The sequence below is a fragment of the Lactuca virosa genome, chromosome 5 (genome assembly GCF_052849685.1).
Source record: "Lactuca virosa cultivar CGN04683 chromosome 5, Lactuca_virosa_CGN04683_v6, whole genome shotgun sequence".
In the NCBI taxonomy this organism is placed as follows: Eukaryota; Viridiplantae; Streptophyta; class Magnoliopsida; order Asterales; family Asteraceae; genus Lactuca; species Lactuca virosa.
This window is the reverse complement of record NC_136430.1, coordinates 458,402,844-458,419,748: the sequence shown is the minus strand read 5'-3', so window position 1 is coordinate 458,419,748 and position 16,905 is coordinate 458,402,844. Positions and strand designations below refer to the sequence as shown.

The window sequence follows — 16,905 nt, the reverse complement described above, 5'->3', positions numbered from 1 at the left end:
AATGTTTTATGGATTTATAGCCAGGGGATCACCGGAGCAGCAGTCAGACATCTGCCGATCAGCTTTTCAGCAGTCAGCCTTGCGAGGTGAGTTACCTTCCAGTAGAAGTGGGTCTAAGGCACCAATGCCGGCCCAACAGTAGGAGTCGTACGTTAGATGATTATCTTTGTGATATTCATCTAGTTTTGCTACTACCTGATATGTATGTGCTAGTATGATATGATGTTAGCAGTACGGGAGATAGTCCCTCAAGAATTCCGGTCGATAGGGCCGAACGGGGTAGTCATACCCAGTCATGCTAGATAGAATATGATTATGTGTTACATGTTATGTGGTAGTAGTAGTGGGGTGAAATAGTCCCCAGTATCCGGTCGAGAGGACCGAAGGGGAGGCCAGCACCCAGATATGCTAGGCAGTATCCGGTCGAGAGGACCGAAGGGGAGGCCAGCACCCAGATATGCTAGGCAGTATCCGGTCGAGAGGACCGAAGGGGAGGCCAGCACCCAGATATGCTAGGCAGTATGCGGTCGAGAGGACCGAAGGGGAGGCTAGCACCCAAATATGTTAGGCCGTATCCGGTCGAGAGGACCGAAGGGGTAGGTCGGGCACCCAGATATGCCTGACAGTATATGTATGTTATGCGGTACGATAGGGTAACTCACTAAGCTTCGTGCTTACAGTTTTCAGTTTTGTTTCAGGAACCTCTTCAGCGAAGGGGAAGGAGCCGGCGCGGTAGTTGCACATCATACACACACCCGTTGGATTTCCGCATTATGAGATTCTTGGGATTGTACTCTGACGTTGTTATATTTATGGTTTGGTTTTCAGACATGAGATATTAGTTTTATGAAATGATATGTCTTTACTATGTTTTCTCATGGAGGTTTTATAAATCAATTAATTAAAAATGAAATTTTTTGGACTCGAAATTTGGGATGTTACAAGTTGGTATCAGAGCCCTGGTTTGAGGGATTCAGACACACCCTCGGGAATGTCTGGACTCAAATCGAGGGATTAAAAGATTTTTACAAAGAAAATGGTTTTCCTAAAAGTTAAGTTAAAAGGTGTTAAGAAAGAACTAGGTGTGTGATGTGCGCGACCGGCCGAGCTCAAGTAAGTTTTTCCCCAAAGTACCCATACAAGTTTATGTTATGATTATCAGTTCAGTAGAACAACATGCTAGATTAGGACTAAGGATCTAGGAGGATGCCTTATGTGCCTGTTATATGTGTATGAGCCTTATGAATTGTATGCTAGTATAGATTCCTGAGTAGAGGATAGAGAAGTATGATTGGGTTATGTGGTTAGCCATCAGGTGAATATGTTAAGTCACACATGATCAGGGTCGAATAATCTCAGAGTGTTGGATTTGGCCTTATTGCGCAGCTCTTGTTTGAGTCTAACCGTTATGGGGACGAGTCCTTTACTCGAAGGATTATCTGAGCCACGTCACATGTGATGGTATTCAGATAGTGGCTAATTGGCATTATGACGATACCTTCAGTAGCTGAGGACTGAGTTTGGGTTGGTGATTACCCTAGGGCAAGCCTAGGAAGAGAATAGCAGAGATCAGTAGCAGTAGAAGGGACTTGGTGGAGTCAAGGCAGCTCTTGAGGAAAGTACGGATAGATGTGGAAGGTAGTATGGGCCCGTACTACTAAAAGTAGAGGATCCGTACTTAAGTCGAGGAAGGCTGAGACAAAACCAGGAAACTTGTGATAAATGAGATCCCTCTAGATGTATCAGTATCACTGATGGTTGTCATCATGTGTTGCAGAATGGTGGTATTACGTCCGAGGCCAGCAGTTGGCAGTTCAGGAGAGGGATCGGGTTCGGGTTCAGGTTCCGAACCAGTGGATGAGAGGCTACGCGAGTTCATCGCGTCCGAGATCACTAGAGGCATCCTTGATGCGACCCTGGTCATATTTGGGTCGATCAAGGAAGGGATCATGGAGCTGATGGAAGATCGCCTCAGGGCGTTCAGGAGTGACATGGCGGCTAGCCAGTCAGGATCACGTACACTGTCCTTTAAGGACTTCAGGGGAAGTGGTGCGCCAGATTTCCATGGGGTGAAGGACCCCATCGTTGCCAGGCGATGGATTGCAGACATTGAGTCTGCCCAGTTGACTAGCTTCTGCCCCGAGGGGTCGAAGGTGCGATATGCAGCAGGATGCTTGAGAGACCGGGCCAGGGATTGGTGGGAGTCGGTTGGTGACTCTCTGGGAGCCTCGGCTATTGAGGCTATGACATGGTCGGATTTTGTGACCCGATTCAGAGCTGATTTCGCGCCTGCGGTGGAGCTCCAGCAGTTGGCCCGGGAGTTCCTGGATATGAGACAGACGACCGAGACAGTGTCGGAGATCACCGCCATGTTCCGGGAGAGGGCGTTACTGGTGCCCCAGTATGCGGGAGACGAGGATATGAGGAGGACCCGCTACCATGACATGTTGCGAGCCGACATTCGGGAGCATGTCAGTTTTTCAGCTTGCCCTACCCTGGATTCCATGATTGCCAGGGCAAGGGAGAGGGAGATTGACCTGGAGCACATCCAGAAGAGGAAGGACGCGGAGGGACAGGTGACTGGGGCTTCGGGGAAGAAGCCCAAGAAATCAGACGGGCTGCTATAAGTGCGGCAAGTTGGGTCATTTCAGCAAGGATTGTACCGCCCCTGCACCCATTATTCAGACATCCGAGTTGCTGTGTTTCCACTGCAACCAGAGGGGCCATAAGAGGGCCAATTGCCCCCAGTTGACAGCAGCAGCGCTAGTGAAGGCGCCAGCTCCAGCGACCCTGTGGATTACGGATGGCCGGCAGGGCAAGTCAGACGCTCCAGTGGTGAGGATCCGGGCCTTCCAGTTGACTACCGAGGAGGCACGCGCCCCACCCGATGTGGTGACGGGTATGATTCTTTCTCCCTGATTTATTCATATGATGCTTATGTTATTGATATATGCTCTGTATATATATGATTAGGATCGTTCCATGTGAACGGTATCCCAGTTCAGGTGTTGTTTGATTCGGGCGCTACCCGATCGTTTGTTTTTCTTGCGCTTAGCAAGAAGTTTCCTGAGCCCTCGGGTATGTTGGATTGCCCTCTAGAGGTCGAGATTGCGGACGACCGGTCTGTGCGAGCATCAGAGGTCTTCCGGGATTGTGTTTTGAGGTTGTTTGAAGAGCATTATCTAGTGGATCTGGTTCCCATACCGTTGAGGGGGAACAAGGTTATTATTGGTATGGATTGGCTAAGCCCCAATGGGGCAGTGATTAACCGCGCGCAGCAGTTGATTCGGATCAGGAGCCCAAGTGGGGGAGAGCTGGTGATTCAGGGCGAGAGGCCACATCGAGGACCAGCTTTATGTTCGGCAGCGAGGGCTAGGCGCTATACGTCGCCTATGTTATGGACACCCAGGAGACGGGAAGGGCGACGGTGGGTGATGTGCCAGTAGTGCGAGAGTTTGCGGATGTATTCCCCGAGGAGTTGCCCGGGATACCTCTAGAGAGGCAGGTGGAGTTCAGGATCGACCTAGTCCCTGGTGCGGCTCCGATAGCCAAGGCACCGTATCGGTTGGCTCCTCCTGAGATGCAGGAGTTGTCTACACAGCTGCAGGAGCTGTTAGACAAGGGATTCATTAGACCGAGCAGTTCACCCTGGGGAGCCCCGATTCTGTTTGTAAAGAAGAAGGACGGGTCGCATCGGATGTGTATAGATTATCGGGAGCTAAATAAGGTAACGGTGAAGAACCGTTACCCACTCCCGAGGATCGATGACCTCTTTGACCAGCTAGAGGGAGCATCTTGGTTCTCCAAGATTGATTTGCGTTCAGGTTATCACCAGACGAGGGTCAGAGAGGAGGATGTACAGAAGACTGCCTTTCGGACGCGTTATGGTCACTATGAGTTCGTGGTGATGCCTTTCGGGCTCACCAATGCTCCTGCCGCGTTCATGGATCTCATGAACCGCGTGTGCAGACCGATGTTGGATCGGTCCGTGATAGTTTTCATTGATGACATCTTGGTTTATTCCAAGACGCAAGAGCAGCATGAGGAACACTTGCGGGAGGTCCTGGATACTTTGAGGAGGGAGAACTTGTATGCTAAGTTCTCCAAGTGTGAGTTCTGGTTGCGCGAGGTGCAGTTTCTTGGGAACCTTGTCAATCAGAACGGGATATCGGTTGACCCATCCAAAGTGGAGGCCGTGATGAGATGGGAGGTTCCGAGGTCTCCATCTGAGATTCGGAGTTTCCTAGGATTAGCCGGCTATTATCGGAGATTCATCCAGGATTTCTCCAAGATAGTCGTACCCCTGACCAGGCTGACGAGGAAAGCCGTAGTCTTTCGCTGGGGGCCTGAGCAGCAGGCTGCATTTGAGACATTGAGACAGAGATTGTGCGAGGCGCCAATCTTAGCTCTGCCAGAGGACATGGAGGATTTTGTCGTATACTGCGATGCGTCCATCTCGGGTTTGGGCGCAGTTTTGATGCAGAGAGGACATGTTATTGCTTACGCTTCGAGACAGCTGAAGCCTCACGAGGCGAATTATCCGACGCATGATTTGGATCTGGGGGCTGTTGTTTTTGCCCTCAAGATTTGGCGTCCTTACCTCTATGGGGTTCGTTGTACCATCTACACGGACCACAAGAGCCTGAGGTATCTCATGGACCAGCCGAATCTGAATATGAGGCAGCGTCAGTGGCTTGATGTTGTAAAGGATTATGATTGCGAGATCCTCTACCATCCGGGGAAGGCCAACGTTGTGGCCGACGTGCTTAGTCGCAAGGCAGCGCCGATCAGGGGTATCTGTATGAGGATGACCGTGGTGGCTCCGCTGTTGGAGCGGATCCGAGAGGCCCAACAGGAGGTGATGAAGGAGGAACACCGAAAGAGCGAGCGTATTGTGGGTCAAGTTTCCTCCTTCGACTATGATAGTCGAGGGTTGTTGACCCTTCACCGTAGGGTGTGGGTCCCCTATCATGGAGGCGTGCGTCAGATATTGATGGATGAGGCGCACAAATCCAGGTTTTCTATTCATCCCGGGGCGACGAAGATGTATAGGGATCTTCGTCTGGACTATTGGTGGCCCTGCATGAAGCGGGACGTAGCATGGTATGTGGAGCGGTGCTTGACCTGCAGGAAGGTCACGGCCGAGCACCAGAGGCCACACGGCAAGATGCAGCCGCTGGATATTCCCATGTGGAAATGGGAAGATATTACCATGGACTTCATCACCAAACTTCCCAGGACCGCGCGGGAAGTGGATTCCATATGGGTCATTGTGGATCGGTTGACCAAGAGCGCCCATTTTATATCGATCCAGGAGAGTATATCAGCCGAGAAGCTGGCCGACATTTACATTCGAGAGGTGGTGGCTCGGCATGGAGTGCCAGTCTCCATGATTTCCGACAGGGATGTGCGGTTTACTTCTAGGTTCTGGAAGAAGTTCCACGACGAGTTGGGTACTCGTCTGCACTTTAGCATTGCATTTCACCCGCAGACGGATGGTCAAAGCGAGCGGACCATCCAGACTTTGGAAGATATGCTGCGGGCGTGTGTGCTAGATTTCGGTGGTAGCTGGGATACTTACCTCCCATTGGCTGAATTCTCCTACAATAACAGCTACCACGCGAGTATCGATCGTACTCCCTTTGAGATGTTATACGGGAGGAAGTGTTGGACCCCGATATGTTGGGGTGAGGTTGGCCAGAGGGTCATGGGGAGCACCGAAGTGGTGCTCAAGATGACAGAAAGAATTCAGCAGGTCAGGAGCAGGCTTCAGACTGCACAGAGTCGGCAGAAAAGCTATGCCGACAAGCGCCGTTCAGATCTGGAGTTTCAGGTCGGGGATATGGTTCTCCTGAAGGTGTCGCCTTGGAAAGGCGTCATCCGATTCAGGAAGCGGAACAAGCTGGGCCCCAGGTATATCGGGCCTTTCAGGGTTTTTGCCCAGGTGGGCAAGGTGGCATATCGGCTGGATCTGCCAGCGGAACTCAGTCAGATCTAGGGCACTTTCCACGTCTCCCAGCTGCGGAAATGTCTGGTGGACGACTCGGCATTGGTGCCCCTGGAGGATATACAGGTTGATGGCAGCCACTACATTGAGCGGCCCGTGGCAATCCTCGACCGGAAGTCGAGGATTTGAGGAACAAGAAGGTCGAGCTGGTGAAGGTGCAACGGCAGCACCGGAAGGGCTCGAAATGGACGTGGGAGCCGGTGGACGAGATGATGGAGCATTATCCAGAGCTTTTTCAGGACCGAGCAACAGACTTCGAGGACGAAGTTTAAGATAAGTGGGGGAGATTTGTAGCACCCGGTTCCTGGTATGAATTTCGTTCAAGTATTATTCATTTTTTTGCCTAGAACTCGGCGAGTTGATGGCCAACTCGACGAGTAGGAGCGACTTGGACCCGGGAGTTTAATGACCTACTCGACGAGTCGGCAGCTAGACTCATCGAGTAGGCCCTGACTGGACAAAACCCTAATCTAAGGGATTGCACCCTGTTGAGTATTTGAGATATTGAAACTGATTTGGCATATTTGGTTATTTAGGGAAGCCTTTTTAGGGTTAATCATTTTATGATTCCCTACGGTGCCTTTACAGTAGAAGTTCTTAATCGAGCTCTTCTAAGGCATTAGTTTTATATTAGGCATTTATTTTATATTTATGGTAGTTATTTATTGTTCCTTATAAATAATCATTAGGTTTACTTTTGGTGTAAGCTTTTTACCAGATTAGGGTTTTTCTCTGTAGGTTCATGAGATAATCAATATACAAAAACCCTTTATCAGATTACTTGCATATTATGGTGATTGATTCTTGATTGTTCTTGATATTCCGCATTCGTCATCTCGGGATTTATTCTCAACAAGTGGTATCAGAGCGGGTTCTTGTAGATCTCAATGATTTTTGCAAGAATCGATCTTGTTTATGGTGATATTTTATCATGAATCTCACCTTGTTCTTCAAGTTTTGTAAGTTTTCTGAAAAGAAAAAGTCTATATCTCGTTTTTTTGTTGAAAATCTTTTTCAAATCTGTTTTCTTCAACTCAATATTTCATCTGATTTGTTCTTGAATCGAGTTTTGGAAGAGAGTTAGAAGAAAATTTTGTGTTTGTTTGAATTTTCGTGTTCAGATCTACTTTATCTCTCTAAAATCCATCTCAGATCTGTTTTCTCTCACTAAAAACCCTTTCAGATCCGTTTTTCTCTCTCTAGAATTCTTATCAGATCTACTTTCTCTCTCTTCAAGTTCTATCATTTGTTGAAGATCTAATGGATCTTTTATTCTGTAACTCCATTTTAAAACTTGGATTAAAGGTCACTAAACCAATCTATGGTGTAAACAAATCAACTTTGTTTCATGTTCTTGGTGATTCTACGTTGAGGAATGTTACTGAGTTATATAATTCTTTTGTTGATAAGAAAATAAATCATTACTCACGGGTTGATGAACGTGAATTGCAAAAGAATGAGAGAATAGTAGAACAATTTCGTGATATCTATGAACATTTAGATCGGGAACATAAACAGATGTTGAAGATAAAAAGGGCTGAAAAAGAAAAAGAAGAAGTTCATGTTGCTCTTCAAGTTTCTAAAGAAAAAGTGACTCCAGATGTTCTTGTTGAGGGGGAGTCAAGTGGTTCATGTTTTTCAGAAGAGTTACACTCCGAATCAGGTACTTCAGAAGATGAATCTCAAAGAAATGCATCTGAAATCGTGAAAGTGAAGACATTCTGTTCTATTGGAACTCAAACAGATGATTCTTTATGTTCTGATGATATCTTTGAAGGAATGATTCCTTACAGAAAGCCAATTCTTCAAGAAATTCAGATTTACCAAACTCCAAAAGTTTGTGTGTCAAAGTCTTCAAATGTTCAGATTCAGAAGGAAGAAAAAGGTGTTCAGATCCGAAATTTGTTTCTGAAGCCTAGAAATAAGAAAAGGAGGAAGAAGAGAAAGAACAAGAGTAAAATGAAGAAAGTTTGGATGCCCAAAGTACAAGTGCCCAATGCTTGTGGAAAAGTTCAGAAAGCTGAAGTCAAGAATGTTCAAAGAAAGTTCTATTCATATTTTTCTCCAGATGAATATAGTAAAAGTTGGAGAAAAGAAAAAAGAGTATTTGGTTGGTTCAATGAAGTTTTTGGAAATTTTTGTTTTCCAACTAAAAAGAGGGTATTATTTTCAGAAGATGAAAGATTTTCTTCAAATAAGTGGGTATGCAAGAAACCAACTTCAAAGTTGAACCTTAAATGGGTACCAAAAGTCCCATAAAAGTTTTGTCCTTTATTTATAAAAAAAAAAAACTAAAAAAACTAAAAAAAAAAAAAATTCTTGGTGAAATCTGGTGAATATTGGGTCAAAGATATGAAATCTTGTTGAAGAAATCAAATTTATTGTTTTTTTTTGTATTGGAAATGACAAAGGTTGAAAAAGTTGACAAAGATGGGGTGAATAGTGATTTTCCTGCAGAAAAGAAGGCTGAAATCTGACACTTTTCTGCTAAAAGGGTACAACTTGTCAGTTTACTGTAACAGGAGGGGTTGCTTTTGGATTTATAGTCAATAGAGGTTTCGGTTAATTACAATGAAGATGTAAAGGGCTTCATTTGTTACTCTGTTATTTCTCTAGGGACGAAATTCATAAATTTGTTATAAAATTTCAATTTTACAGTCGTCGTCTTCGTTCCCAATTGGAGCTTTGATTCTTAATCACCGATTAACAGTCAAAAGCGAACCTCACAATTGAAGAACCGAACTCACGATTAACAACCGAACTCACAAGAACCGAACCCGAAACTACTGTTCACAGCCGAACGTTCAGTTGATTTCGCTATTTAAGCATCTCATTCAGCCTCCCTTCGTCCCTATTGCTCTCAGAACTCTCCATATCAAACTCTAATCGTTTGTGTAAAGATCTAAGGCCTTTGTGGTGGTTTTTGGTGATTTTGGAACATAAGAAGGAAGGGAAAGGCTTGAGGAATCAAGAGGAGGCTAGAGGAGTTCGAGTTTGTGCACCCTCTACAGTTCTTTAGAGGTATAAAGTTGATACCTTGCTCTTTCATGTTTTAGATCCCTTTTTGGGGTGATTTAGGGCTTTTAGGAGCTATTCTTGGTGACCAACCATGAGTGCAAGCATGGTTGGGGGCTAAGACTTCAATCCAAAGTCTTTGAGGGGTTACAAGGCAGAAAGAGACTAATTTTGGAGCCTTAGAGATCCCCATGCACCTTAAGAGTCTCATTTAGGGCCATTTGAGCTCTTAGTCCCATGCATGCACGTAAAGTTTGTAACTTTACGTGCTAGATCAATCCTAGAAGCCTAGATCTATCTTTTGGTCAAGTGTTGTACGTCAGAAATTGAGAAATAAGACGTGGTCATTCTCGACTCGACGAGTAGTTCTTGGGACTCGGCGAGTCCATGGCTTGATTTCCCTTTTCTGTTATGGTTCGAAGGAACCCAGTGAGTGTTAGAATGGTCTTAGAGGGGTCCGGGGGAATGACCCAACGCATTGGACTTAGCCATAGTCCTGGGGATCATAGGACTCGGCGAGTGTATGAACAGACTCGGCGAGTCCAAGGCAATCTCCCAACGTTCGAAGATGAACTCGACGAGTTGTTCATACAACTCGGCGAGTCAATGGCATACTTGTTCATAGGATGGGGATGAACTCGACGAGTTTTTCATACAACTCGGCGAGTCGGATGATGGTTCATTCGAGGATGTTTTAGAAGGAGAACTCGTCGAGTCGTTGCTAAAATCGACGAGTAGGGGCGTGAAGAAGGGCAGATGAAAAGATAGGGACTCGACGAGTTGGCGGCCCAACTCGACGAGTCAGGTCAACTGGAAGTTGACTTTGACTTTGACTTGGTCATGGGTAAAATAGTCATTTTACCCTAAGAGTAGTTATCAGTGTCTGATTAAGTGTTTTATGGATTTATAGCCAGGGGATCACCGGAGCAGCAGTCAGACATCTGCCGATCAGCTTTTCAGCAGTCAGCCTTGCGAGGTGAGTTACCTTCCAGTAGAAGTGGGTCTAAGGCACCAATGCCGGCCCAACAGTAGGAGTCGTACGTTAGATGATTATCTTTGTGATATTCATCTAGTTTTGCTACTACCTGATATGTATGTGCTAGTATGATATGATGTTAGCAGTAGGGGAGATAGTCCCTCAAGAATTCCGGTCGATATGGCCGAACGGGGTAGTCATACCCAGTCATGCTAGATAGAATATGATTATGTGTTACATGTTATGTGGTAGTAGTAGTGGGGTGAAATAGTCCCCAGTATCCGGTCGAGAGGACCGAAGGGGAGGCCAGCACCCAGATATGCTAGGCAGTATCCGGTCGAGAGGACCGAAGGGGAGGCCAACACCCAAATATGCTAGGCAGTATCCGGTCGAGAGGACCGAAGGGGAGGCCAGCACCCAGATATGCTAGGCAATATGCGGTCGAGATGACCGAAGGGGAGGCTAGCACCCAAATATGCTAGGCCGTATCCGGTCGAGAGGACCGAAGGGGTAGGTCGGGCACCCAAATATGCCTGACAATATATGTATGTTATGTGATTGTATGGTATGCGGTACGATGGGGGAACTCACTAAGCTTCGTGCTTACAGTTTTCAGTTTTGTTTCAGGTACCTCTTCAGCGAAGGGGAAGGAGTCGGCGCGGTAGTTGCACATCATACACACACCCGTTGGATTTCTGCATTATGAGATTCTTGGGATTGTACTCTGACGTTGTTATATTTATGGTTTGGTTTTTAGACATGAGATATTAGTTTTATGAAATAATATGTCTTTACTATGTTTTCTCATGGAGGTTTTATAAATCAATTAATTAAAAATGAAATTTTTTGGACTCGAAATATGGGATGTTACATTAATTAAAAAAATGAAAATTCAAAATTAAGAAAATCAAATATATCTGAAAATTCGAAAGTTTTTATTAATTAAACTTGTGTTTCCTAATTAGTAAATTTTTGGTAAATTAAGAAAGTGAATGTTACCTATTTATGCATACAATAACACAATAATCACTTTCTTAATTTACCAAAAATGATTGGCCCACATTTATGCATACAATAACACAATAATTACTTTGAATAGAATAATCTAAGCATATATATATATATATATATATATATATATATATATATATATACTACAAATTAATCATTATTTCAAACACTCTAAAATAGTACAAAGAACATCCAACAATGTCAAAGTGCTAAAATATGTTTATGTCAAATTTTCTTAATGTGGGTCAACAAGTGGTGTGACTAAGAAGAATGGTAAAGAAGTAGGTACATTGAAATTAAGGAAAAATTCAGAGAGGATACTAAAGAAAAAGTTGGCAAAAAAGGTTGCAGGCAAAAACGGTGAAGGTTATACATCAAGCAAACCAATGGACTTGGATTAAAGGTGTTTTGTTTTTGGAGTATGTTAGTTACAATGCAAGGTCTTTATTAAAGGTGTCTTGTTGTTATGGTCTTGTTTAGTTTGTTAACGTGTCTTTTTTTGGAAAGGGAACTTCCCTAACGAGGGTTTCCGGGCCAGCTTTCGCGCACCGACTAATCCCCCGCTGCAAACATGAGGCTTTGCCTCATGCCCTGGAGTCACTGCAGGCGAACCTCCATGGCCACAAGGGCTGAGTGGTGCCAGGATTTGAACATGGGTCAATAGGTTATCCACCATATCTTCCACATGCCTTACCAAGTCACCACAACCCAAGTGGTTAACACCAAGTTATGACATTAATGAATGCATGGATGTTTGTTATTCGTTTGAAACATGAATGTTAGTTTCTTTAGTTTAAAACATAACATGAATTTTTGTTTAGTATTGTACTTCCAAGGTAATTCGACATAACAAAGTACTTTCATATAACAATGTACTTCTACATGGGCAAATGTCATAAACAATTAACATAAGAGCAAGCCGATTAATAACGATAGAAAAGCAAAACTTGAACAAAAGGATAACATCAAATTATGGTACATTTCATTACAAAGCATAACATCGTATGCAAAGCAAAACAATGGTTATAATAGGAACTACATTTCATTTCATTCATCCATTACAACTGAGGTTATTGTCTTACCAAAAACCCCCCAAAAATTTGGTTCTAAAAACCATTACATCGTCAATGGGCACCACTAGTTAAAATAACCAACAACACATAACCTAATACATACATATAATACTAGAAGATGACGAAATTAGACAAAAAGAAACAACCTTCGACAACGCTGATAACCCAAAAGAGACCAATCGACATCGTGCTAGCTACGAACTAAACTACACCCACCAAAATCCACATCCACTGCAGTCGATGCAAACACGAACCCCGATCAACGACATCACTGCAACTCCAACAACACCCATCATGGTCACTTTCCTTTTCAAGTAACGTATCTCCTCCCTTAACTCGCCAAGCTGTTGTCGCATCTCATCTCTCAATTCATCAATCTGCACTTGGGTTTCCATGGCATGAAGTTCGTAATCACTTGGTAAGTCTAGTTCCGAAGCTCTGAAAGCACCATAGGAGAAGCTTTGTTCTGAGGCCATCTCCTTCACTTATAGGTGGGAAAAAAACGAAGTCGTGGTATTATGTGAAGGTTACGGATTAGGGTAACAAAGTGGTGGGGAAGACGGATTTAGGGGAAGACGGATTTGTAAGGGGGACCATTAACGATGACTTGACAATTCTTGGGGACCAAGATTACAACAGTAATATTCCACGGTGGTGCCACATGTCACGAAAATATGGAATAAACCTTTTAGAATCGGTAAAAGGATGTAATTATACGGTCAAATGAAAGTATATTCCTTTAATGTGAAAAAAAAAATAGTTTAGTGACCTTTTAAAAAAAACGCGAAAAATTTGATGGGCTAATATGACATTTGCCTATATATATATATATATATATATATATATATATATATATATATATATATATATATATATATATATATATTGTGTGTGTATGTCGTGATTTTTCTCAATTTTCCAAATATAAAAAACAAAAAGAAAAAGGTGACAGAGGACCTCTTAATTATTGCCAAATGTCACCAAGCTTGTTTCCGAGAAGACTCTCCCTTCATTAAAACCTTTTCTGCGCCTCTCTCACTACTAATAACAAACCTACAAACAAACAAACATCAAACCGAACTAAATTTCCCAATTCCTTAAACAACTCATTCCACTCTTTGATACCCACAAAAATCACTTCTTCAACTATTGATTATCATCAAAGATTTCAGTTTTTCAATCAAGAACTGAAAGGAGGAATCAGAGCCCTCAAATAGGGTGAAGTTTCCTCTTGAAAAATGCTTAGTATCTTCAACAAAAACCTCCGGCGACTCTGCTCAAAGTTCCGGTGGCCGGTGCGCCGCCGTGCAAAACCGAAAGTCATTATCAAAAGGTTCGGGAAATCGAATTCCAGAACTCAGGATTTATCAAACACAAATGGGTCAGCCACAATTCATCCAAATAATCATTTGGGGAAATCAGAAACCCCAATCCGAATCGCAACTTTTAATGCCGCTTTGTTCTCCATGGCACCAGCAGTTCCAGAGTTGACTGAAAAAGCTTCAAGCTTTGACTATGGCGAAGACGAACAAGATTACAGTAGTAAGGTACCATCAAATTGCTCTGTTTCTTACACCAATTCAAGATCAAAATCAATGATTGATCGTCCCAAAAGTATATTAAAGCAATCACCATTGCATTCAAGCAGCTCCATGAGCAGTTCAGAAACTGTATCAAAACAGCAGAAATTCGCAAAATCAAAGCTAAGAGTTTCAATCAATTTACCGGACAACGAGATCTCACTGAAGCGAAGTGGGCAGTTAAGCTTCGCCATAGACGAAACGGAAGAAGGCCCGAGTTCAAAAACTAGTAATTCGAAGGGTATAAGTAGGATTTTGAAAGGGAAAGGTGTTTTAAGATCACAAAACAGTTTTCCTTCAAAAGAATCTGAAAATCAAAGAGGGAAAGGTTATAGGTCAACGAAAACTGTTCTTGAAGTTTTGAAAGAATTGGATGCAGATATATTAGCTTTACAGGATGTTAAAGCAGAAGAAGAGAAAGATATGAAGCCATTATCGGATTTGGCTGCTGCTTTGGGCATGAATTATGTTTTTGCCGAGAGTTGGGCACCGGAATACGGCAACGCGGTTTTATCAAAATGGCCGATTAAACGATCCAAAGTTCAAAAGATTTTTGATGATTCCGATTTCAGGTTCAAAATTACTTTTATACCCTTATTTTATAAATATTTCTTTCTTATGGACATTAGTTATACAATTATGACAACTTAATATCGTATTATCACTCTCGACACATTAATGCAAAGTTGCAAACATCCGTCAAACAAAAGAAAGATTCTTGTGTGATTATTACTTGTTTTCTTGTTTGCATTAATGTTGTTTTAACTAAATGATCTTGTGGATTTCTATAATTACTTGTCTTTAAAATAAAAACGACGATATAAATACTTTTGGGTTCAATCATGTCTTCAATTGATGGGGCCATTACTTAATGTAACCTTTTTTCGAAGAAGCAAAGGGGGTTAGAATTCCGTAAGGAAAAGGGCATATAGTACAAAAGAATAGTAATTGTGAAAAGCTATAAATGGACCAAATAGTACTTCAAGATATAGCAAAAGATATTAAAAGGGATATTTTCGACCTATTTTACGTGAAAATAGATAGATCTGTATACGATTAGAAAAAAATTCGTTAGAAAGAAATATATTGAATGGTCTAGAAGCTATAAAAGTATATTAAAGCGTTTTTAACTTTCTAAATTATTTTATTCAAAAGAAATGTATCATTCTTTTAATAATTATTTTCGTAGCCATGTTTAATGTATTATTTATTCATGAAAATTAATAAATAAAAAAATGTAGACATTACGAATATTCAATCCAAATCAACCCATTTTTGTCCATACCATTTTGTCTGTCTGCACTCTTTTCAATTTATTTTGGTTCAATCAAAAATCAAAATTGAAGTTTTCACATATAAAAGATATGAATACCGATTTCATTTAATTAAATATGAAAAATGAGTTGGAGAGGGTTCTTACTTCTTAACATATGGAACGGGGGTGGGGTTACAAATATTAGACACCAATCTTTATTTCTACTGAATAATTCATAAAATCCAGATAACAAGTTGAAGATTAGTGCTGTTTGGTGTATCATGTTTGGGAACAGCTGTATGCTATTAAAAAGTTCAACAGCTACTAAAAGTATTCTTAAAGATTATTTTGTGGGATGTGATTGCAAATTTTCACCTCTTGATTGCTACTAAAAGCCCATGCTTCAATTATAATTTGTACACATCAAGGGTTCCAATCCTTTTCCATTTATGTATACATGTCATTAAATTTTCTTCAAATAATATGGTGATTTTGCATTAGGTGGTCCATGTTTTTCTTTGTGTGGTTGGATGGTGGATAGATAAATGAAAGAAACATAATAAGCTAACGGTTGTTGAAATGGATGTAGGAACGTATTAAAGGCAACAATTGATGTTCCACAAACTGGAGAAGTTGATTTCCACTGTACACTTCTTGATCATCTTGACGAAAAGTGGCGTATGAAGCAGATAAATGCCATTATTGAATCTAATGAGAGACCACATATTTTAGCCGGAGGTATCAACTCTCTTGATGAAACTGATTACTCACCCGAAAGATGGACAGACATTGTAAAGGTACATAAAAAAAAATCCAATCTTTCTATTCTAAATATCACGAAACCATATGAATATTGTTACGAGTCTCACACTTGCTACACACAGTGTCGAGAGAAAATCAAGGCTTAACATTCTAACTTGTGTTTTTTTTTCCCAGTATTATGAAGAAATGGGAAAACCGACACCAAAAGTTGAAGTGATGAAGTACTTGAAGAACAAACAATACACCGACGCTAAGGATTTTGCGGGAGAATATGAATCGGTAGTCATCATCGCGAAAGGCCAAAGTACAAATCCTTAACTATCATAACACAACTTTTTGGTCAAAAATGTGCAATATTTATTGCAAATAGTGATTCATCATACATAACTTTTAATACCAAAAGGACTATTCCAATTATATTTATTTTTTCTAACTTGTATAGGTTTTCAAAATTACCCCTTATATTTTTTCACTTTCTACAAATTTCTCTTACATCTTTTTTGTTACAAAAATAACGTGTCAATTGTGTATATTTTTTTTTATTAGAATACTAGTATTGCAATAAATACGTCAATTTTGTGTTTTTATTTAATATGTTATTTATGTTTTGATTTATTAAAAAGTATTTAATTTTTTAATATGTCAATTTGTTTCTTTTTAGAAATTAATTTGAAAGTTTGTAACTTTTTTTTAATGATTTAATGCAGATGTACAAGGTACGTGTAAGTATGGTACAAGGGTAGATTACTTATTGGTGTCACCCGACTCTCCATATAAATTTGTTCCGGGTTCATATATGGTTTTATCATCAAAAGGTACTTCTGACCATCATATAGTCAAAGTCGATGTAACAAAGGTAGAGGTGCCACCTCCACAACAATACGTTAGATCAAGGCATCATCGACATTCTAAACAAAAAGTTGTGAAAATAACAAATTCTAATTCATCAAAAGGTGTATGGAAGATGCAAACGTTAGATAGATCATAGATATATAGATAAATTAATATTGAGATAGTTACTATATTATATACATATATTTGTTTTTTTTTTTTTTTTTTGAGTTGAAATACGCTTTGGTAGGTGATTTACACTTTTACAGGAGAGGAACTTGTCCATGTAAAAATTTGATGTATTTGTGTAGTTTGATTACGTATTGTGAACTGTGAGCGACTTTTGATATATTATATGATATGATAAAAGATTTATTGTCAAGTCAATGTAATGT

At 41.5% G+C, this 16,905-nt stretch overlaps 1 protein-coding gene across 2 annotated transcripts; it reads left to right on the top strand.

Moving 5' to 3' along the window:
* Window positions 1-13,070: 13,070 nt before the first annotated feature.
* LOC145114535 (uncharacterized) lies at window positions 13,071-16,892 on the top strand. Of its 2 annotated transcripts, XM_079050564.1 has the most exons (5): window positions 13,459-13,629; window positions 13,731-14,234; window positions 15,507-15,714; window positions 15,854-15,983; window positions 16,387-16,892. In XM_079050564.1, exons 1-5 carry the CDS (start codon window positions 13,598-13,600, stop codon window positions 16,665-16,667), a joined length of 1,155 nt encoding a protein of 384 aa, XP_078906690.1. In that variant the 5' UTR covers window positions 13,459-13,597; the 3' UTR covers window positions 16,668-16,892. The 2 variants fall into 2 exon arrangements, with proteins under 2 accessions (XP_078906689.1, XP_078906690.1); XM_079050563.1 differs by having other exon boundaries at window positions 13,071-14,234.
* The last annotated feature ends 13 nt before the right edge of the window (window positions 16,893-16,905 follow it).